The following is a 23,071-nucleotide window of genomic DNA, read 5'->3' on the forward strand; positions in this document are numbered from 1 at the left end:
CTGTGGGTTAAACCACTGAGCCTAGGGCTTGCCGATCGGAAGGTCGATGGTTCGAATCCCCGCGATGGGGTGAGCTCCCGTTGCTCAGTCCCTTCTCCTGCCAACCTAGCAGTTTGAAAGCACGTCAAAGTGCAAGTAGTTAAATAGGTACCGCTCTGGCGGGAAGGTAAACGGCATTTCCGTGCGCTGCTCTGGTTTCGCCAGAAGCGGCTTAGTCATGCTGGCCACATGACCCGGAAAAACTGTCTGCGGACAAACACCAGCTCCCTTGGCCAGTAAAGCGAGATGAGCACGCAACCCCAGAGTCGTCCACAACTGGACTTAACTGTCAGGGGTCCCTTTTTCCTTTACCTACCCAAAGATGGCAACTAGGAATTCCGTTTTCGCAACTGCAACCTTGGTTTAACTTTAAGGAACCATTTGGTTCCTAGCTTATATACAGTGGTACCTCGGGTTACATACGCTTCAGGTTACAGACTCCGCTACCCCAGAAGGGAGTAGCAGCAGGAGGCCCCATTAGCTAAAGTGGTGCTTCAGGTTAAGAACAGTTTCAGGTTAAGAACGGACCTCCAGAACGAATTAATTATGTAACCAGAGGTACCACTGTATCAGCTACCATTGCAAGCCCTCGAGAGAGAATTCTCTTAATCCTCTGAACGTTTTCTTCGAGTGTGTTCTTGAAAGTGGTTCTCCCCCCGCCCCACTTCAGGAAACTGAGTGCTGTTATTTATGGCACCAGGCTCTGAAAATAACTCCCATGTAGGTGGGTGTTAACAGCCCAGAAGACTGGGGAGACGCAGGCGGCTGTTTTGGTGCCATCGACTCTGAGATCGCTTGTTTTCTCAGAGTACCACTCCACTGTAAATCATCTCTCTCTCTCTCTCTCTCTCTCTCTCTCTCTCTCTCTCTCTCTCTCTCTCTCTGTGCCCACACACTTGGCACCAGCTCTGCAGACGTGAAGCCAGCTTTTGGAGAAGGCTGCTGCAGTCTTGGCGGCTTGGTTGCAAAGGTTGCTCTGTAGTGTTTTGGCTCTCCTTTGTAAACACCGGTGCCCAGAGCCCCCTGGCCAAATGTCCTTGGCTTCACTTTTGGCAAACAATGACCTTTACCAAATCAAGGCTGCCAGGCCTGGCAGGAGCTGACCTCGAGAGGTGGGCAAGCAGGAACCTGGAGCTCAGGTGTTCTCTGGGGAGGGAGGGGCCTGTGGTTGCCCTGTGGCAAGGGGAAAGGCACTCTGCACGTGGCTCAGAGGCACCATTTTTCTGCGTGCTGCGGAAGCCGAGCCCTTTCGTGTTGAAACAGGTTTGGGGTTACATGAGCTTAAAATCGATCTCCGTTGATGACGCGCTCTTTAGAACAGTGTTAGAAACTCAAATAAATGAGCTAATTGCCAGGTGGCACCTTAAACTGGGGTTGCGGTCACCACAATGGAAAGTCTAGATACTGTGTTTCTTTTTGCAATGGAATTTTTTGTTGTTTCTATAGCACTTTATATTTTAAAGGGAGGGAAACCTCAAAGTGGTGTACAATACAGTGGTATCTTGGGTTACATATGCTCCAGGTTACATACGCTTCAGGTTACAGACTCTGCTAACCCAGAAATATTACCTTGGGTTAAGAACCTTGCTTCAGGATGAGAACAGAAATCGTGCTCCGGCGGCAGCGGGAGGCCCCATTAGCTAATATGGTGCTTCAGGTTAAGAACAGTTTCAGATTAAGAACGGACCTCCGGAACGAATTAAGTACTCAACCTGAGGTACCACTGTACATTAAAACAAATCCAGAATTAAACGTATTCAAGCTTCAAGAAAGGTAGTTCAGATCCTTCTCTATTTTGCTTTCCCCATATTTATTTACCTATTTAATTTATATAGCTGCCCCATAGGAAGCCAATGTGGGGTAGTGGTCAGAGTGTCAGACTAGGACCTGGGAGGTCAGGATTCAAATCCCCACTCAGTCAGGAAACTCAAAGCCTCTTGGCCTATTTCACAGGGTCAAGCTGGACCTTTGGCCTGATCCTGTGTGCAATGGGTTTACGTTCATCCCCCACCCCACAAGAAGCAACCTGAGCACAAGCTTCTTTATAGCTTTTCTCAGTCTGGATGCTTGAAGAAGGCGATAACTCGCCATAGGCGAACAGCTGCTGATGCGCTTGTTCTGCAAAGTTGCAGGATTCTGCTCCCCTCTGACAGAATTGGAATTCACCTCTGGGGAAGCTTTCGGTTCCCTGATCCTGCAGAAGGTGGCTTTGCTAAAATATTCTTGAGAACCGAGGGGCAAGGTGTGTGTTCAGGCAGGTGGTATTGTTGTGTTTTTGTGGCCTCAGGCTCCCCTGTGAAACGTTTATATCCTGTGTACTAGGGTACTTCCGCCTTCTGAGTGGCTTAAATGAATCAGAAGCTTCCTTAGAGCTATCTTACTCCGAAGTAACTTTCTTGTCACACCTCGGAGGAGGTTAGCAAGCTTGTCTCTCCCCTTTTAGCCCCATCTCCCCCCCCCCGCCCCTATTCCTTCCTGCACGCTTCAGAGATTTCCAGGAGAGCTAGCAGTTTCTGTTCAGTGCCTCTCTCCCCCCCCCAAAAAAAAATCTTTCCTTTTGTGCTCCACGACCTCCACCCCTCTTTTTTGAAAGCTGGATGTTCAGATCGGAGTGGAATGCACATCTGGGCTGAATATTTGTTAGAAAGTATTCCCAGGATAACGCCAAGTTGGCTGTGCCAAAGAGGAATTCCTGCGGGTTTGATCCGCTCCGTGATGTACTTTTTGTTAACGGGAAGAAAAAAAATGGGTTGTGGAGTGTCTCTTTTTGGTCAAAGAGATGAGTAGCAGAGCTGGAGCCCAGAACAAAATGTCAGCTTTGGCAATTTTGCAAGGGGAGATGAGATGCAAAAATCTGTTTCTATACAATACCAAGCTCAGTCTTTTCCACCCCAGCCCGACCCTTTTCTACATTGTTGTTTTTTTAAAGACCAGTGTTTTCCAAATTTTTAATAACTGAAGAAATTTTGGTTTGCTCTGAATTAAGATTGAAGGTGCTTCTGCGGTGATATCAAGCCGCACTCTGCTCCAAGGTGGCCCATTGGAATTGATGGACAGGCACATCTGTTTGGGGGTCTTCTCTGAATAGCGATTAACGTTGCGCATCACAGTTAGACTCCCAAATAATTTCGGTTTTAGAGTACCTTAAAAAGCGCCAGTAGTTTGTTTTGGTATGAGCAGCTGTTCTAGGTGTTTCTTCGGGTCCAATAGGGTCATACTCTCACCTGTTGCAGGTGGAGGGAGGCAGAATCGCTGCCCCCACTCCGAGACGAGGTTGATGGGAAGGCCAGAGCAGTGGATCACGCAGAGTGGCGACGGGCCACCTCCCCTGGAAGCAAGTGCTTTCCACCCACGAGAGATGTGATGCTTGTATAAAAACCCATTTCTGATCTCCTTTCTGAGAGCGGAAAGTAGGATATCCTAGATTTGAAAGGGACACCTAGGGTCATCTAGTCCAACCCCCTGCAATGCAGGAATCTGAGAGACCCTGAGAGAGTAGTAGTAGTTGTTACATGGTTTTATTCTTAAACCTCCCTTCATGGCCTGCGTGGAAATCTGGATTTTAGGCGTTAGCTGCAGTGCCCTTTTTGGGTATCAGTTGCCTCACACGTTTTGGTGCCCAAATGATTCAGGAGCCCTCGAAGCTTTCAGGAGGGAATTTGGTTTGCTCCGATCTGGTTATTCTGGTTCAAATCTGACGCAACTGGTGCCTCGGGCCGATACATGCTCTGTTGTTTGCCTTCCTCTGGATTCTGCACCTGGTATATGCTTCGAAATGCCAGTCCTTTTCCTGAACGTCCAAAGCAATTCATATGTGCATTGCTGTGAGCGCTACCTGGTGAACTCCTGGCTGAGGGGAGTTTGCTCCTATTTTAGCCCTGGACTAGGAATAGTCTTGTTGGACTTCAGCTCCCCCCACTGGCCCCTCTGGCTGAGATTAAGAGGGGTTGTGTGGCCCAGGAAGATCTGGAAGGGGGCCAGGGACCAAGGATGGGGAGGGAGCAGCTAAACGGCACTTCCTTTCACGTAATGTGTGAAGTTGCCCTCTGGAAACTTTACCTGGGCACCGTTCCAGTTCAAACTAATAAAAGCAGGGGCTGGCGGGTGGGGGGGAGAGACAATGGGATTGATGTCTTGGGGGGGGGAGCAGGGGAGAAAAATCTCCCTAAAAGCCTTGTCCACATTAATTACGAATAAAGCATTGCCTGGTCTGTGCATATTGTATCAACGGTGCAATAAAATTGTGGAGATCGCTTTTGGCCCTGCTGTAGGGGCTCCTTTCCCTCTTAATCTACTCATTCCTTTTGGAGAGGGGGTATTTTAAAACTCTTCTCTCCATCGATGTTTTTTTAAAAAGCGATATTGCTAGCCTGGACTCATGTACAGATGGCCCTGGGCCCATGGTCTGTCTGACCATGTGCAGAGTGCCTATCCATGAGTAGCCTTAGTTCAGCATCGTAGTTCTGAATTAAAGGGCATCAATTGCAATCGTGGCTTGGGTAGAATAAATAATAATAATAATTTATTATTTCTACCCCGCCCATCTGGCTGGGTTTCCCCAGCCACTCTGGGCGGCTTCCAACACAATATTAAAATACAGTAATGCCTCAAACATTAAAAGCTTCCCTAATACTATCGTATTCTTGAAGCCTGCCTTTATATGCAGAAACCTGGGCAAAGCAATTGACAGCCTGCTTCCCCATCTAGGATTCGCACAATTGATCCCCCCAAGTAACTCTTTCTGGTAGCCCAATCGGGCCTTTGGTGAAACAGGGATAGCTAATATATTTAACCTTTTAAATGCTATGGGTACCCAAGGCCAGTGCTCTTTGGTTGAGGGCTTTTGAAGGCTTGAGTGGAACAGTTCTCCCTTGGGAGGTTGTGAACTTTCCTTCCTTGGAGGTATTTAAGCAGAGGTTGCGTGGCCATCTGTCATGGATGCTTTAGCTGAGTTTTCCTGCATTGCAGCGGGTTGGACTAGATGACCCTCGGGGTCCCTTCCAACTCTAAGGTCCTCTGATTCTATGTATCGCATTGGTGGTGTGTATGTGTGATGTTTCTGCAGGGCTCAACTGCAGGTGGGTTTGGGAGGCATCTTTCCCCTACATGACACACACACGCAATTCCTTGCAAGTAGAAAAGCAAGCAAGCAAGGGTTAGAACCCGCCTCCTTGCTCTGCCAGATCTTCATTTCCACACACCCCGATAAATTTAAATAAAATGTTAGCGCCTTCTCATCCTCCTGCTTTTGCAATTTGTTGTTATCTACTTGTGGTTTTATTTCGGTGCCTGGTGTGGGCAAACCGGTGCGTTCAGCAGCCCTGCCTTTGATTCACCGGGTGAGTAATATAGCCTAGCTGCGATGCCTCATTTTGCTCTCCGTCGGGGCTCAGGGTAAACAAGCAGCAAGTTCAGCGGAGTTTGGGTGTTTTGAAGGGCTCGCGGGAAGAGGAGGGACGCTGGGGGAAGGCTTGTTAAGGCTCGAGGGCTCGCTCACCCAGAAATCCTCACCCCAAATGTGCCTGGGTTCCTCTGCACACACCAGCAGGCGGCCGAGGCTTGTCGGGTAACATTCCTGCAGCCATCGAGGCCAGCCAGAGGCGTCCAGTGTTTTGTAAGGTGCTCAGTTAGAGCTGTGAGGTTGCGTGCGGTCCAGCTGATAATGGCCACCTAGCAAATGCAGACTAGGTCTCGGCCGTAATGCTGCTCAGTGCACCGAATATTCAAAAGGTGTGAAGCGTCATTCGTGGGTGGAGCTTGAACTCAAAGTGGGTGGGGGCAAACTGCGGCATGGAGACAGGCTGCCCCACCTTCCCGGTGAACATTGGCCTCTTGTTTTGCTAGTTTAGTAGACTTCAATTCCCATCATCCATGACCACCAGGCTGTGGATGATGGGAGTTGTAGTCCAGCAGTATCAAAGGAAAGCCAAGGTTGAAGAAACTCTGGGAAATAAAGTGGGGGAAATAAAACGAGGGTTTCTATTTAATATCCTGCCTGTTTAGGGTTCAAACCTTTGCGGTCAAAATTCACCAGGCACATTTTGCACTTGGTGGTGCTGTGGGTTAAACCACAGACTTGCCGATCAGAAGGTCGGCAGTTCGAATCCCCACGACGGGGTGAGCTGCTGTTGCTCGGTCCCTGCTCCTGCCAACCTAGCAGTTCGAAAGCACATCAAAGTGCAAGTAGATAAATAGGTACCACTCTGGCGGGAAGGTAAATGGTTTTTCCGTGCACTGCTCTGGTTCGCCAGAAGCGGCTTAGTCATGCTGGCCACATGACCCGGAAGCTGTACGCCGGCTCCCTCGGCCAGTAAAGCAAGATGAGCGCCACAACCCCAGAGTCGGCCACGACTGGACCTAATGGTCCCTTTACCCTTTACCTTTATCAACCCTTTGCGACCAAGTGAAGATGCCCTGTGCCAGGATGGGGCTTAATATCTCCTCCATCTGCATGCCTGGGGGTCCTTGGATCTTGACCGTTTTCACACACCAGCGATACACCCTGTAGAATTCTATCTGTTATATTTTATTTGCACAATCGGAACGAATTTCAAGAACCAAAAAGTTGTAATGAAACTAGGCATTCCGTTTAGGTGACCCTGGTTTAAGGAGCCATTTAGCACATAGCTTTCTATACCTGACTTTCTAATACTGGCCAGCACAGTCGGGTGGCACTTAGCGATACACGTTCCATTGCCCAGAAGTAAGGCTTTCATAGGTGTGGGGTGAATAGGCCTGGCTTCAGAAGGTGCCCACTTTGGACGTAAAATAGGGCTACGTCAACGTGGTGCTCTCCAGATGGATAGCCAACCTTGAAGGTGGATTGCCAAACTGTGGTCCTGCAGGAAGCTTGCTTTTCCTGGGAGAGATGGATGATAAACAGGTTTCTTTTCCTTTCCTGACTAACGGATAGCAGTACCAGTGACATGTCTAGGAAATGCAGTTGCAAACTTTGCTCATTTACCTTGTGAACTTGTGAACCATGAAAGATTAAAGAAAAGTGTGTGCCGCAAGGGGCCGAGTCAGAGGGCTCTGGGGGCCAGATGTCACCTGTGGGCTGCGCCTGCAGCAGACACCTTTGCGGAAGTGGCTGGTTGGAGGACTGGAGATTACATGTTTGCAAATTGCACGGGGAGCTGGGGAGGGGATGTTTTGAGCCAGAGATTGGGGCTGGGCTTTTGCTTTGGGTGACAAATAAGCATTGATTCCTTGTGCGAGTCGTCCCCCCCCCCTTTTTTTCCTTTCCCCTGTTTCTGTTGAGCTGGTGCAATTTGCACAGGAACACTCTGTCTCCTCGGTTGGCGGAACTTGTTCCAAAGGAGCTACAGGCCAGAAATCTCCAAAGGGGTTGTGGGTTTTTGTTTGTTTGGACAGTTGGGAAAGAACGAAGAAAATGCAGCAATCCAAACACCGCCGGCGGTTGACTTTCGGGGGCATTCGCCCTGTTGTTCCAACGCTGCTTTTCCCCAACCGGGCGCCCTTCAGATGCTCTGCGCTACGGCGCCCGTTGTATGGGAGTTGTAGTCCAGCGCATATGAAGGGCGCCCGGTTGGGAAAAACTATTCTGATGGGAAGCAAATAGGGTTTATAATCCAGAGTGGATCCGTGGCAAACATTCCCACCTCCTGCATTTTCTGCCGTGGTCTGTTGCCGCGCTTGGGTGTTTTGTGTTTTTCCAGCTCACGAGAAGGCTGCGTTTTCCCACCAGGGGCCTGCTCCTGGCTGCTTTCCCTGCAGAGTGGCTTTGTTTAATTAGCATGAGCTAATGCAGCGAGGGGCTTGCATTAAAGGCACAGGCCCCCCTCGCAAGCGAGGCGTCAAGCTCCCTTACGGAGGAACATGTTGTGCTCGGATTCGTGCTCTGGCTTTGTTCGCCCCCCCCCCCTTCTCCCGACTTTTGCAAGTCTCGTCTTCGGCTACAGGAACACTCGGCTTGTCGGCAGCAATTAGACGGGAGCCAGTTTGGCTAGTTCCATGCGCTACAAGGGGGGGTGCTTTCTGCTTTATTGAACGTCTGCCCCCCCTCCATACCCTAGTCGCGTGGCCATTTTGAAACCGTAGCCCAGGCCTCAAAATTAACTTGGGAGGCGTGCCCTTTAGGCCGCACACAAACCTAGCAGACCAGCCCTCTGGATCCTGGCTATCATCAGTGCCTTCCACGCAGAACGGCTATGTTTTCGTAGAATCGCAGTCGGAAAGGACCCCAAAGGTCATCCAGTCCAACCCCTTGCAATGCAGGAATCGCAGCACTACCTCCACAGGGAAGGGGTCCAGAAATCTGCATTAGGCAGCCTGTCCCCCAAAGCATGTTGTAGACGTGGTTGGCCACCCCAAGGGTAGAAATGGCTTCTCTTCACTAGGGCTGGGCCATATCTGGTTTTCAACATTGCAGGGTGTCACCGGATAAACATCACAATATACCAACATATCACAATGTCTGGAGGAAAGATGGAGCTTGGTTGAGGCGTTGGCTGGCTTCACGGTTTTTCCTGCGTCGTGATTTTTGCCGGCGCCTGCTCTTGGGATTCCCAACCCCAAGAGCTGAGCTGGTAGAGTTAACAAGGTTTGCAGGAATCAAGAGATTCTAACCACTGGTATACTGTACAGTAGTACCTCGGGTTACAGGCGCTTCAGGTTACAGACTCCGCTAACCCAGAAATAGTACCTCGGGTTAAGAACTTTACCTCAGGATGAGAACAGAAATTGCGCCGTGGCAGCAGGAGGCCCCATTAGCTAAAGTGGTGCTTCAGGTTAAGAACAGTTTCAGGTTAAGAACGGTCCTCCAGAACGAATTAAGTTCTTAACCCGAGGTACCACTGTATTCAGAAGCAGGCTGCCTCCCGACCGTGGAGTGACCACCTAGCCATTGTGGCTAGTAGCTACACAGAGCCTAATTCTCCATAGGTTTGTCTAATCCTCTTTCAAAGCCACACTTCACATCACTTTATGGGATGATGATGATGAAAGTTGGGAGTCCAACCACGTCTGGCAGGCAGTACAGTCATACCTCGGGCTACAGACACTTCAGGTTGCGTTTTTCCGGGTTGCGGACCGCCGAAACCCGGAAGTACCGGAACGGGTTACTTCCGGGTTTCGGCGGTCGCGCATGCGCAGAAGCACTAAATCGCTCCTTGCGCAGAAGCACCGAATCGCAACCTGCAAAGACGCTCTGGGTTGCGAACGTGCATCCTGCGCGGATCACGTTCGCAACCCAAGCGTCCACTGTAGTTGAAGGAAGTTGTTCTGATTAGCTGTAGCGCCGTTTGAAAGGCTGCGTGGCTCGCAGCAACCAGCAAGGCAGATTTCTGTCTGTCTCTCCTTTTCTTGCTGGGTTTTATTGCAGAGCCTCATCCCCAGTGTGACCCAAAAGATTGCTCAGTCATTTTCCCTTTCTTCCTCTGCTTTCTCTTCAGTTATATGAAAACCTCTCGCTAACCATGACGGGGGTGTTGAAAAGAAAATACAATGAACTGGAAGACGACGCCCCCTACTTCTCCTCATCTTCCTGCTCGCCTTTCTCTTCCTCCTCGTCGGCGTCTTCAGGCTGGGACTCGGACGAGGAAAACTCACGAGGAGGCGGAGGCATCAAACCCAGCTTGGCCTTGAGCTCCGATTTCACCCGTAAGTATATTCACTTCTTACGTTACACCTTCTCCTCCAAGGAGGTCGCGGCAGCCAAACGCAGTTCTCCTGCCCCGTTTTTGGCCGCACAACGATGCTGCGAGGTAGGTTAGGCTGTGCGAATGAATCTTAGAGCTGGAAAGGGGCAAGGGTCATCTAGTCCAACCCCCTTGGCAATGTGGGAATCTTTCACCCAATGTGGGACTCGAACACACGACTCTTGAGGTTAAGATGGAGTGTGCGAATGTCTGAGCTGCCCAAAGCCATCCACTGAGCTTTGTGGCTAAAGTGGGGTTTGAACCTAGAGTCTCCATGTTTCTTACTGAGAACTCTACCCACTACTCCACACTGCCTCTCTCTAATGTGGACTTTGCATTGGCCCAAAGCTCTTTGCTTCTTTTCTGGAGTCTGCCTATTCCTGCCGGTTTGGAAGCTCGCAATATGTTTGCATAAACCTTCTTCGTGATAGACTTGGGAATTACCTTACGAGTTGCCTGTTTACACACGTGAAACGGAAATGGTTGAAGTGATGGTGTCAGGCAGGTATGAAGGAGGAAGGGAGGGGGCAGAAAGTCAGCCTGAGAAGTCCTGGAAGAGCTTTGAAAGTATTTGTCTGCCGCTCTTCATAGGAACGCATTGCAGGGCAGTTCACTACCCAAAGGGAAGGAAAATTGAGTTTGCAGTGGGTGAGAAGAATCCTGCATTTTGAGAAATGCTTCTCATCCTGTGCTAGAGTACAAAGCGTGTTAATTCAAGTTAAGTGTGGGTTTTTTTTAATGTTAAAACAAGCAATTAAATGTTGACAAATTAGCTCTGGGCGCACACTTTAAAAAAATGAAGAATTAACTAGCTCATTGAATACAAGTGGAATTTGGTCATTCTAGTTTATTCAGCAAAATATCCAGTGTGCTAAATTAACATTTTCTGGCTGTCCTCGCAGCATCCTTCCCCTTCTGCCATTAATAATGGCTTCCAGTTTTGCATTTTTCACTAAACCTCTCCACGGACTGTACCTACATCCTGCAGAGATGCTCTCCGCTGCCCTTCCAGTGAAAGGCAATCGTTTTAATCGGTAAATCTTGTACCAGACTGCTGGGACTGTTTTGCTTCTGAGGTCCACTTAGGCGACGCTTGCAAACCGGCTGCCGTCTCCAAATGCCTTGGAAGTCTTGTAACAACAAAGAGGCTTTCTTTTTGTGTTCTGGCTTTTGTGCGGCAACAATGAACTTTCTGTGTTCTCCTCCTGGCTTGTGGGGAAGGGGCGGAAGCATTGCAAACAATTCGAGGGATGACTGCAAATGCTGAAGTCTGATATTAACAAATATTTAACTTTATTTCTCTCTCTCGGTAATAAGTGTTTATATATTTTGACATTACTGAGCAGAACCGAGAGAGACGTGCCAACTGGCTGGCAGGGGGAGAAACCTTTGGATAAGCTGGCAGAAATCAAAGCGAGCTCTCTGGTGCATCACTTGCAACGGCTGGCTCATATGTTTTGACTCTTAATGGGCCACTAGATGTGCAGAAGCTTCAGTGTGCCTGTGTTGGTCACTGTCTGTAACAGCTATCACCAGCATCTGCAATGGAGAGCTCTCTTCTAGCCTTCATTCTTGCTCACCATTGTTGGACAAGAAGTGCTTAGAACAAAAGAAAAATCATCCACATCTGAACTGAGTCCCAAAGCCATTTTCTTGAACATTTTGGGTGGGGGTTTTTTTGTAACTTTTCACAGGACTTGTGAAAGTATCTTGCTTGCAGTGTTTAAATACATACATACATAAAAAGGTAAAGGGACCCCTGACCATTAGGTCCAGTCGCGGACGACTCTGGGGTTGCGGCGCTCATCTCACCTTACTGGCCGAGGAAGCCAGCGTACAGCTTCTGGGTCATGTGGCCAGCATGACTAAGCCGCTTCTGGCGAACCAGAGCAGCATAGGGACACACCGTTTACCTTCCCGCCGGAGCAGTACCTATTTATCTACTTGCACTTGACGTGCTTTCGAACTGCTAGGTTGGCAGGAGCAGGGACCGAGCAACGGGAGCTCACCCCGTCACGGAGATTCGAACCGCCGACTTTCTGATCGGCAAGCCCTAGGCTCTGTGATTTAGACCGCAGTGCCACCCGCGTCCTTACATGCATACATACATTAAAAAAAACCATTTTGGTTTTAAGTTGCATTTAAAAAAAATACATTTGGGGGTTGCAAAACTAGCCGTAGTTCAAATGTTGCAGGCATTGCGCATCATCTCAGCTTCAGGAAGATCGCAGACACCTTGACTTTTTTTGCAAGTAGGATCAAGGTTACAGTACCTTAAATGATGACCAGCATGCTTTCTCTCCCTAGCAAAGCGCGCTTGGTGGGGAAGGAGGAGGCGAGCTGGAAACTGGTCACTATAGATACTACATTTTTAATCCTCTGCTTGCAGATTCCTGAGCAGCTGTTGAGCTTCATTCCTTTCCCCCGAGAGGCCTGGGAGCCTCATTATTTAATATAAGGAAGAGTTGTGCCAGTTTTTAAGTAAATGGATTCCAGATCGATCTGGCTAAGCCAGCACAGACGTGTCTCACAGATGCACTTAGATTGGTTTGACCCCTGCGTATCTCCATTTAATTGAATTCAGTAAATTGCCATCTTAAGCTAAACTGCTCCAAGCTAAGCATTGCGACATTATTCATAGCGGACGGAGAGCCATTTTTGCGTGTGTTTTATTTATAGCAAAAAAAAAAAAAAAAAAAAAACCCACAAAAAAGAGCGAGCCTCTTTCTCTGCGATTGGAGACGGATGTGAGCCCACCTTGGGCGTTGAGAAATCAGTGCAGGGTATTCCTTCAAGTTGCCTGTGTTGGAAAGGAGTAGCTCAAAACCGGGACAGGAGTGTGAAGTTGTTGAATCTGCAGCCCATCTGCATAATTTGGCATCGCCGGGTGGATTTGCATGCTATTTGTGGAGCCACAGCAGGTGCCAGGCCACAGCTGGTGGTGACGCAGGGTTTCCTTTGCGATTGTCCTGGAATTCGCAGCCCCGGAGATCCCAAAATGGCCAGCATGAGGTCTTACAGATGACGGATGATGGAGTTGGCAGCCTCTTCCCACATAGTTTTTGAGTCTAGGATAGTGTGGGGTGCGGGTCGTATCCGGCCGTGGCATTTGGGGGGTGGGGGGACAGGATGGGACATGGCAAAGACAGTGTACAACTTGCGGTTCCCAATCTTTGTATTAACTTTTTGCAGGGTTTTAAAAAAATCATCATTTAAAACAGCGAGAGGGAGAACTGAGGCATATGCTAGCAGTTCGCCGAAAGGGTGATCCCACATTGTTAGTTTTTAACTTTATTAAATATATATCCCGCCTTTCCTCCAGGAAGCTCAAGGCAGAATACAGTAGTACCTCGGGTTAAGTACTTAATTCGTAACCTGAAACTGTTCTTAACCTGAAGCATCACTTTAGCTAATGGGGCCTCCTGCTGCCGCCGTGCCGCCAAAGCACGATTTCTGTTCTCATCCTGAAGCAAAGTTCTTAACCCGAGGTAATATTTCTGGGTTAGCAGAGTCAGTAACCTGAAGTGTATGTAACCTGAAGCGTATGTAACCCGAGGTACCACTGTACACGATAATCTTCCCTGCTTCCTACTTAGTCCCCACAAAAACCCTGTGAGGTAGGTTAGGCTGAGAGACAGCAACCGGCCCGAGGTCACCCAGCGAACTTCACGGCTGAGTGGGGATTCGAACCCTGGTCTCCCAGCTCCTAGGCCAACACGCTAACCACTACACCACACTGGCTTTCAAGCACTTGCTCTCTCGTGCTCTTACCCAGAAGAGGGGTGTGTTTGTGTGTGTGTGGCTCAGTGGCTTGCTGAGTGCAAGTTTAAGGGGGAGGTAAGATTTGAACCCAGGACAGACAGCTGGTGGCAGCGCTTTCTTTATTTCCGCAAGAACCCCTGACTTTGCAACCGCTTGCCACCCCTTGTGAGATTCTGCAGGCTGCAATTCTGCATTTCCTGCGTTTTTTTCCTTGCTGCTGCCACACTTGCCTATTTGGTGGCATAGCTGTCAACGTTTCCCTTTTCTTTAAGGGAAATTCCCTTGTTCCGAATAGGATTCCTCGCAAGAAAAGGGAAAAGTTGACAGCTATGCTTGGTGGGGTTTTTGTTTGGGTTTGTTTTTTTTTAAGCTTCTTTTTTCATTTGAATTTGCATTAGGCAGAAGTACCTGATTGCACCGGTAAGGTTAAACATTAAAAAAGCCTCCCCCCAAAATATATATATATATATATACATAAAACGCATCGTGCAGGTGCTTTAAGATAAACCAGGCACTTGAGCCAGCCATGTTTACATTGGGATCACCTGCCTATGAAAAGGAGTGACTCTGCAGCTGCTTTTAAATTAGCCCCTGGAGATTAGGCTTGTAGATTTACAGTTCCTCCCAGCGAGCAGCAGCGAAGGAAATGTCCTCAAAGCAGCTGTTTTGATGATCTTGTGTTCTCTCTCTCTCTCTCTCCGCCCCTCGCAAGAAGCTTCACCAGCAAAACTGTTTGGGTGTCTGTATTTCCTTTTTAAGTAAAGTGGGCGGGAGGGCGGGGGAGAAATCTGGTCTGCAAAAAAAGCCCCCCCCCCCCCGACTCCCTTGGCTTGACAGCGCGCAGATGGTGCGCTTAGACGGCCGGAGTAACGTGCAGTGAATATTTCATGTCCCTGGTTGCTTTCGGGGAAAACACGTTTCCTTGAGAAAAGTGTCACGAGCCCAGGAACGCGGCTGCGTCTTGCGGAATCTGCTGGCTGGCAGGACGGCATCTGGGGTGTGTGTGTGTGGTGTGACGGCGCAAGTCTCCCCGCCGAAACGAGAGCCAGCGCAAATGTGCAGCAGTGTATAGAACAGACCTGGGGGGGGGGGGGGGAGAGGGACACACTGTAATATTTCCACACGTGCCTGGGCCGGAGGCAAAAATTGGTCCAGCTTGCATTTAATAGCTGAACCTGCCGGATTTTGCACCTTCTGAAATAATAATAATAATAATAATTTTAAAATTAAATTATTTTATTTAAACCCCGCCCTCACCGGCCAAAGCCGGGCTCTGGGCGGCTAACACCAATAAAATTGCAGTAAAAACATAATAAAAGAAAAAGAAAAAGATTAAAATACAGTGGTACCTCGGGTTAAGAATTTGTTCCAGAGGTCTGTTCTTAACCTGAAACCGTTCTTAACCTGAAGCACCACTTTAGCTAATGGGGCCTCCTGCTGCTGCCGCGCCGCCGGAGCACGATTTCTGTTCTCATCCTGAAGCAAAGTACTTAACCTGAGGTACTGTATCTGGGTTAGTGGAGTCTGTAACCTGAAGCGTCTGTAACCTGAAGCGTCTGTAACCTGAAGCGTATGTAACCCAAGGTACCACTGCCTAGTTGCAGTGGGGGCTGCTGCCCCTAGAGGTGGGTAGAGAATTGCAGTCCAGACTCTTTGCAGAGATTGTCCCCTGCTTTGTGTGACTTGCAGACCTGGTGATGTTAATGCTGATCTACCGTGCAAGGTTGTTGTCAGGAGGATGGAGAGTATGCATATGAAAGGCTTCGGACCCTCAAAAGGCTGAGTAAAGGTGTCAAGAGGATCAAAATAACATAACGGATGCCTGCTCTAGATGAGCTGTCTTTTCCCGTTTTAATTTTATGCATGGGTCTTTCAAGGCAGTTGGTTAGCTCTTTTTAAAAAAGCCGCTCTGAGAAATTTAGTCAAAAAAGGAAAGCGAAAAACCCAGCACTTCATTTTTTAATAAGAGAGGCAGTATTGTTTAGTGGTTAGAGTTTTGGACTAGCCCCAGCCAAACCTAGGTTTGAATCCTTATTGTAAGGAAAACAGTCCGTCCCTCCTTCTGTTATCGCCATCAGAAACTCTTAACCTTCAACTCTCAACACTTGCACCATTGTGTCTAATTGGAGTGATAATATAATATTCCTGAGCAGCTAGATTTCTGCTTGTGGGGAAATGGTTCCTTCTCCCACCTCCAGCCTGTCTGTTTTTGGAGTCTTGTATTATTATTTATTGAATTTATATACCGCCCTATGCTCGGAGATCTCAGGGCGGTTCTCAGAATAGAATCAAAATATAAAACCACAAAATACGTAATCAAAATAAAAACAACAACCTGATACCCCCCCCCAAAAAAAACATTTTAAAAGGGCATAGGATGTCAATCAAATCAACCAAAGGCCTGGTTAAAAAGGAACGTTATTGCCTGGTGTCTAAAGGCGTATAATGAAGGTGCCAGGCGAACTTCCCTGGGGGAGAGTATTCCACAGAGGGGGAGCCACTGCAGAAAAGGCCCTGTTGCCACCCTCTGGACCTCTTGAGGAGGAGGCAGCACACAAAGAAGGGCCTCAGAAGATGATTGTGTCAATGAGTACTTTTACTATGTAAATAACTTGGTCTTTTTTATTATTAGTTCTTTGTTTATCTTTGTTACTTCTTTATTTTTCCTTTTTCCTTTCTTTATAAATTTTCTATTTTATATAATTTTCTTTTTTCTACCTGTTAAGAGATAGTACATAATGTTTGTAAGACATGCAAATTTTTTAATGAATAAAGAATATATATATATTTTAAAAAAGATAATGATCTCAGGGTCCGGGTAGGTTCATATGGAAAGAGGCAGTCCTTTAGGTATTGCAGTCATGTTAAAAGGCACTTCAGGTGTTGTAAACTGTTTTCCCCTCTTGGTTTTCAAAAAAGCAGGTTTCTAGCCCTCAATGGTACAGATAGGAGATGGAAACAGGAAAGATTCATTCTCTTTTAATACCCTATTCTCAGCCATTGATTATGCACTTTAAATGAGCCATTGCAGCAAGCGCTCACCTCGCTTCGTCTTTCTCTCTCCCAGCCACCTCCATCCTGAAGAAAAGCAAACGGTTGAAGCGCAACAACGTGGAGTTTGACCGGGTCACCGTCTTCTACTTCCCGCGCTGCCAGGGCTTTACCAGCGTGCCCAGCCGCGGGGGCTGCACCTTAGGCATGGTCAGCAAGCACGGCTTCTCCCGGGAGTTCACGCTGGCCGAGTTTTCCAAGGAGCAAGAGGCCGTCCGGCGGGAGAAGCTCAAGGAGCGCTTGAAAGAGGAGAAGCTGGAAGCCCTGAAGTGGAAAGTAAGTGGTGGGACACCGGGTGGGCATGCAGAAGGCCGCTATGGAGAGGCGCCTCTAGCTGTAAAAACAATTTCTGGTCGTTCTTGGAATATGCAGAAATAGCCAAATTAAGAGGGAAAATTAGACAACAGGGCGAGGAAACATTTCAAAAAGAATGGGGAAAATTTCTGTCGTATATAGGAAAGATAAGATGAAATAGGGAAACCGGTAGAATTGGAAATAAACCTCATAACGGGAAAGATTAAGAAAAGTGATGGATAATGAAAATAATAAGAAGCAAAATGTATAAGGAGATTAATACAACTAACAGTAGTTGTAAATAAATAAATAAAGACAGACAGACAACAAGAATTGAATAAACAGGAGGATTTATTTGTTTATGGATATACTATGGACAAATACGGAAAATGAATAACAATATACAAAATGGATGAAAATAATGCGATAAAATTATATGTGATATAAAAAACCAGAAGGAGGGAAGTCAGTGCTTAGGAGCAAGTATAAATGTAAAATGCAACACATTATGTGTATGTGGCGTATGTAACCGGAAAACTAATAAAGATTATTTGGACAACGAGGGATTTCTGATTTCAAGATGGCGGCCGTCATGCTTCTGCTTCTTACACAAGTTTTCTCTGCGTTTCTCCAAACAGCTCACCATGAACGGTACGAAGGAGTCAGAGGAAGCCAACCAGCTCACCACAGAAGACATCTCTGACGATGACATCGACGCCAGTGCCACCGAGCTGGAAGACGGCTTCTTCCTCCAGCCATACCCGGCCAAGAAGAGGCGAGCTCTGCTCAAAGCCATGGGCGTCAAGAAGATCGACAAAGAGGAGAAGCGAGAGCTGCATAGCATCCGCCTCTCCCGGGAAGACTGCGGCTGCGACTGCCAGGAGTTCTGCGACCCCGAGACGTGTAGCTGCAGCCTGGCAGGCATTAAATGTCAGGTGTGTGTGAGGAGAGGCCTTCTTGGCCTGGTTTCTTGCGGGGAAGAGGGCTTATGGGACCCGGTGTGGGGAAAGCGGAGATTGCCCTGGGAGAAGCTGGTCTTCCGCTGCTTCTGGTATGTAGGGCCTGAGAAGGAATGATAATGATAATTTATTATTTATATGCTGCCCATCTGGCTGGGTTTCCCCAGCCACTCTGGGCGGCTCCCAACAGAATATTAAAAACACGATAAAACATCAAAACATTCAAAACTTCCCTATACAGGGCTGCATTCAGATGTCTTCTAAAAGTCAGATAGTTGTTTATTTCCTTGGCATCTGGTGGGAGGGTGTTGTACAGGGCGGGAGCCACTACCGAGAAGGCCCTCTGCCTGGTTCCCTGTAACCTCACTTCTCGCAGGGAAGGCCCTTGGCGCCGGACCTCAGTGTCCGGAATGGTATAAAGGGTCGAGGTCTGAAGCTTCAAGACGAGCAAAAAGCCTTGGAGGATGCTGAGATGAGCAGCTGCTTTTGCCCAGAGGGCAAATGGGAGACGGCAGTTCTCCCACCAAACAGATATTGGCCAGCCTTTCCACACTGTTTTTGTTTATCGATTTATTTCATTAATAAACCACCCTTTATCAGAAGATCCCAGGGCGGTGTACACCATTAAGGACACATCGTACCGAGCGTAAAAATGAAAGCAGCATAATAAAATAACACAGTCCCCACCATTTCAGCTTTAACAGGCCGTAGATTATTTAATGGCCCACAAGCATAGGCAATGAGGAATGTTTTTGCCTGGCGCCTAAAGACATGCAATGATGGCATCATGTGAGCCTCTCTAGGGATACCATTCCATAGACTGGGAGCCACCACAGAAAGGGCACTGTCTCGTGTTGCTACCCTCCCGGCGAGTGTGAACACAGAGAAGTTTGCAGCTCCACCTTTTTCCTATGTGCTGAGCAGGGCATAGGTGCAAAAGAAGCCGCCTTACAGTCTGTCAGGCCAGTTTGGCCATCCTGCCCAGTGTTGTCTGCACTTACCTGAACGCAACTGACACCAGGCAGGGGCACCTTCAGTCTTCTCTCTCTGGCACCTGCTTAAAATGTTACTGCTCAGGTGAGCCTCTCCAGACATGTCGAAGTCACAGGTGTGTTGGCAGCTGTATTAAAACACAGGGAGTGTTTGGGTGTTATTTTAATTACTTATTTGTGTTTTTATCTTGTATGGTTTTTATCTTGTGAACCACCCTGTGATCTTTTGCTGAAGGGAAGTATAGAATTGTTGTTGTTGTTTTGTTGTTGTTGTTGTTGTTATTGTATTTATACCCTGCCTATTTGGCTGGGTTTCCCCAGCCACTCTAGTGGTACCTTGGGTTACATACGCTTCAGGTTACAGACTCCGCTAACCCAGAAATGGTGCTTCAGGTTAAGAACTTTGCTTCAGGATGAGAACAGAAATCGTGCTCCAGCGGCACGGCAGCAGCAGGAGGCCCCATTAGCTAAAGTGGTGCTTCAGGTTAAGAACGGACCTCCGGAAGGAATTAAGTACTTAACCCAAGGTACCACTGTACATATGAAAACATAACAAAACATCAAACATTAAACACTATCCAATACAGGCTGCCTTCAGATGTCTTCTAAAAGTTATGTAGTTCTTTATTTCCTTGATATCTAGAGCGTTCCACAGAGCAGGTGCCACTACCGAGAAGGCCCTCTGCCTGGTTCCCTGTAACCTCACTTCTCGCAGTGAGGGAACCACCAGAAGAATATCAGCACAGCAGTATTAAAAGCCCTTTTCTTAATTTTTTGTTGTTGAATAAAACAAAGAGAAATGCATGTGTCAGACTTGACAGGCTAAAAGCAAGCAGTTGAACCAGTTATGAGCAGGTCCTTTTTAAAAAAATAAAAAGTCTGGCTTAAAGGTAGAGGCCGTATGACTAACATCTAGTCCTTCTGCTCCCCAGATGGACCACACGTCGTTTCCCTGCGGCTGCACGAAGGACGGCTGCGGCAACACAGAGGGCCGGATCGAGTTCAACCAAGCCCGGGTGCAGACACACTTCATCCACACCATCATGAAACTGGAGCTGGAGAAGAACCAGCCCAGCCCTGAGCGGAGCCCGGAGCCTGAACCCCTCTTCCGGGACCGGCTGCTCCCCTTCGGGTGCCCCGCGGGCAAGGCGGCGTTTGAGGAGAGGACGGTGCCGCTGGCGCCCGCCTTCCAGTTCAGCACGGACCTGGAGGCCATCGGCGAGAACAGCTGCAGCAGCGACATGACCGACTCCTCGGTGTCGTCCAACCAGAGCGAGGACCTGGAGGAGCCGTACGAGGCCGTCCCCTCCGAGAAGTCGCAGTCGGACGTGGACGACGACGGCCTGGCCCGCATTCTCCACTTCAACGACTCCGACACGGAGGACGACAGCAGCGCCGCTAGCAACTGCCAGGACAACCTGAGCTCCTTCCACCCGACCGGCTTCTTCAGCGTGGACGTGGAGAACCAGTGCGCCACCGACAAGTTTGGCTCTGGCCACCCCCTGAACCATTCGTCGAACATCACGGGGTGTTTGGACGAGAACGCCAACCAGGGGGTGAGCTGTTTTCTGGAGGAAACTTTGCCCAGGGCAACCCAAGCCGCGGGCGTTCCTTCCTGTGCCCCCTCTTCTTCCTCCTCCTCCTCCGCCGTCGCCTCAATGGAGCAAGGCTCTAGGAGCTACATGGATCTGAGCCTCTCCTCGGACTCTCTGGATTTCTTCCAGTCCTTCTCGGACTACAACCTTGGACCCCTTTACAATTCTTTGAAGGAGTACGAGAACCTGGACAACTTTTCGGCGCTGCAGCTCCAGTTGCCGAATTTCCCCAGCTTGCCCCAGCCCGGGGATCAGAGCCCGTGCTTTCTGGAGTCCCTCATTGGCCTGTCCGAATCTGTCCCAGAAACCCCTGCTCCTTTTACAGACAATCAGCTCCTAGAAGATGCCATTAAGTCCTCTCTCATGGAAACAGTGAAGGTTTAAATGCTTTTGTTTTTTGGGAAAAGCCGAGGAGGTGGGGGGGGAAACCCCCGCAAGAAACTGCCAACCCCTTCCCGGAAGAGAAGGAAATGCTACGTAATATTTTGTTCCTTTTTTCAGATACTTTGGAGGAAGACGAAACAAACTCTGCAGCCGCAATCGGTTTTCTTGCTGTTGGTGCAAAAAACTCTCGGCATTGGGGGTGGGCAGGGGGTGGAAGACAATTTTTTGCTAAACACAATTTACCTGCATTTTGTATTTTGGGCTGGGAGGCACGTAAGGGAGGGGGCAGGGAAAGACCTCGTGAGAAATGCGTTGCTCGTCCACAAAGCACCTTCTGTGAACGTTTTCAAATGTTTGCAGACAATTTTCTCAAGCTACTTTGGGAAGTCTAAGTATATATAATTATATTTATTGTGGGGGGTGGGGTGGGGGGAAGGATTTGCTGAAGAGTTTGCTCTTGCTTAAATGGGAAGAGGTTTACAAGGAAGCAGAATAAATGACACAACACACACTATTATATACATAATTCCCCCCATGCCCTCTATTTATTGCAAACCTCCACAGTTTTCAAGTAGCCTTCGAAGCTTGAACTGAGCACCGAATCTTATTTAAATTAGTCATACCTTGGATGTATTATGTGCACAATCATTTTTTTTGCATAATATATCTGTATTTATTTATTTCGTGTTCATGCCTGGGTAGGAACGTGGTTTATCAAGGACCTGCAAATAGCCCAAGCCTGCCTCAATGGGTCACTTGGTTCGGGTGCCCCATTTTCCCCTCTTGGTTAAAACACTGAGGAGTTGTTATACTTTCAAGTATAATTCCCCCATCCCCTGTCTTTTGCATAAGTCCCATATCCACACTACAAACCATTCTGGGCTTCTAAATGGAACTTCTCAGAACTTTAGTCATCTTAGGAGAGAGTTGAGAAGACTCCTTGAGAGATTCCCCAGCCCCTCTTCTTGGATCGGAGAGATTGTGGACCTTGTGGGTGTTGCCAGACTAGGACTCCCATCATTGCTGGCTTGGGCGTGATGGGAGCCAGGGAAGCTTCAAGAGTTATGGGGCTCCATTTCTTCCTTAGTGGACCACAGAGGTTACTATTAGGAGGTTGGTTTTTAAATCTGTGCAGTAGCTTTGCAGTGCAGATATGAATGGGGAAGTGGGGAGTGTCGTTGCCACAAACGGTGCAAGTGAAAGGGCCTCTCTCTGGGTCACACACCTGTAGTGTAGGAGAGCCTTTGAATTTCTGAGCATGCGGCACATTGGCTGCTGCAGCTGAGCATGAAAGACACTCTCCATGCATCACTGCAGCGCTGTGTGGCGCAGGACTCAAGCACTGTATCACAAGGTTGTATGTCGCTATAACCATTTGAAAAATGAAATCACAGTTCCGTTCTTTTGTGTGTGATGTCCATAATTCTGCCAGGGGCAATTATAAGGAGGCCGGGAACTATGAAGAGAGAGGGAATAGAATGAACTATTTAAAGAAGAGAGAGGAAAGGTTAAAATGGTGTGGTAAATTATTTTGTAATTTATTTAATGTCCTTAAGGATTTGGCCATGAGATTTTTTTGATAGAACCAATCTGATCTATTACTATGCTGCCTGAATATATAGAGGAACCAATTCTGGAGCTGCCAAGGTTCCAGTTTTTTAGAGGAATGGAAAGAGCAAAAATTGCAAAAGGGGGGGGGGGTTGTGATGGGGAGCAAAAAACTGTGCTTGCAAGCCTCAGGGTGCTTTGGGATATCTTTGGGGGTCTTAACTCACAGTCTTTAGCCAGGCCACTCCAGTTTCAGCACAGACTGCCCATGGCGCTAATAGCAGGAGAAGGCAGAACCATCCAGATAAATTGCGCACCTTTTCTTTCAAAGATTATTCTGTAGTGAACTAGAATCCCACAGGTCAAAGATGGTTTTCTCTAGAATTCCCTTAAGCCATGAAAAGTTGACATTTAGGATTTTGTTGGTTAACCTGATGGTTGGGCCTAGTGGCTGTGCTTTGGGGTTTGTTTGTTTTTTTTTTTTTTTTTAAAAGTGGCCTAAGCTTCGTTAATGGAAATAGATGGAATTCTTGCCTCTCCTGACATTGGAAGACCTGCACTTTGACCTCCCAGAGATGTACAAAGCACCCGGAATTCCTTCCACATGGGAACCTTTTGGTTGGAAAGACTTTGCCCCATCTGGTCTATGCAAAGAGGGGTCTCCCCCCCCCCTTTTAACAAACCTGCGTGGTAAAGAGAAAATGTCTACAGAATAATCTGGCATCTATCTAGTGTAAAGGGGTTATCCCACTGTGAGAAAACTTTAAACATCTGCTTAACTTTTAAAA

At 48.1% G+C, this 23,071-nt stretch overlaps 1 protein-coding gene across 1 annotated transcript in view; it reads left to right on the forward strand.

The window, feature by feature from the left end:
• CSRNP1 (cysteine and serine rich nuclear protein 1) overlaps nucleotides 1-22,763 on the forward strand; it is a 34,160-nt gene extending 11,397 nt beyond the window's left edge. The window contains exons 2-5 of the mRNA XM_080974130.1: nucleotides 9,453-9,660; nucleotides 16,528-16,787; nucleotides 17,444-17,740; nucleotides 19,689-22,763. Coding sequence (XP_080830256.1) covers nucleotides 9,477-9,660; nucleotides 16,528-16,787; nucleotides 17,444-17,740; nucleotides 19,689-20,735 — 1,788 coding nt within the window. The 5' untranslated portion in view covers nucleotides 9,453-9,476 and the 3' untranslated portion in view covers nucleotides 20,736-22,763. The remainder of the gene's footprint in view (nucleotides 1-9,452; nucleotides 9,661-16,527; nucleotides 16,788-17,443; nucleotides 17,741-19,688) is intronic.
• Nucleotides 22,764-23,071: the final 308 nt, after the last annotated feature.

The sequence above is a fragment of the Podarcis pityusensis genome (assembly GCF_964106645.2).
Source record: "Podarcis pityusensis genome assembly, chromosome: 12".
Taxonomy (NCBI): Eukaryota; Metazoa; Chordata; class Lepidosauria; order Squamata; family Lacertidae; genus Podarcis; species Podarcis pityusensis.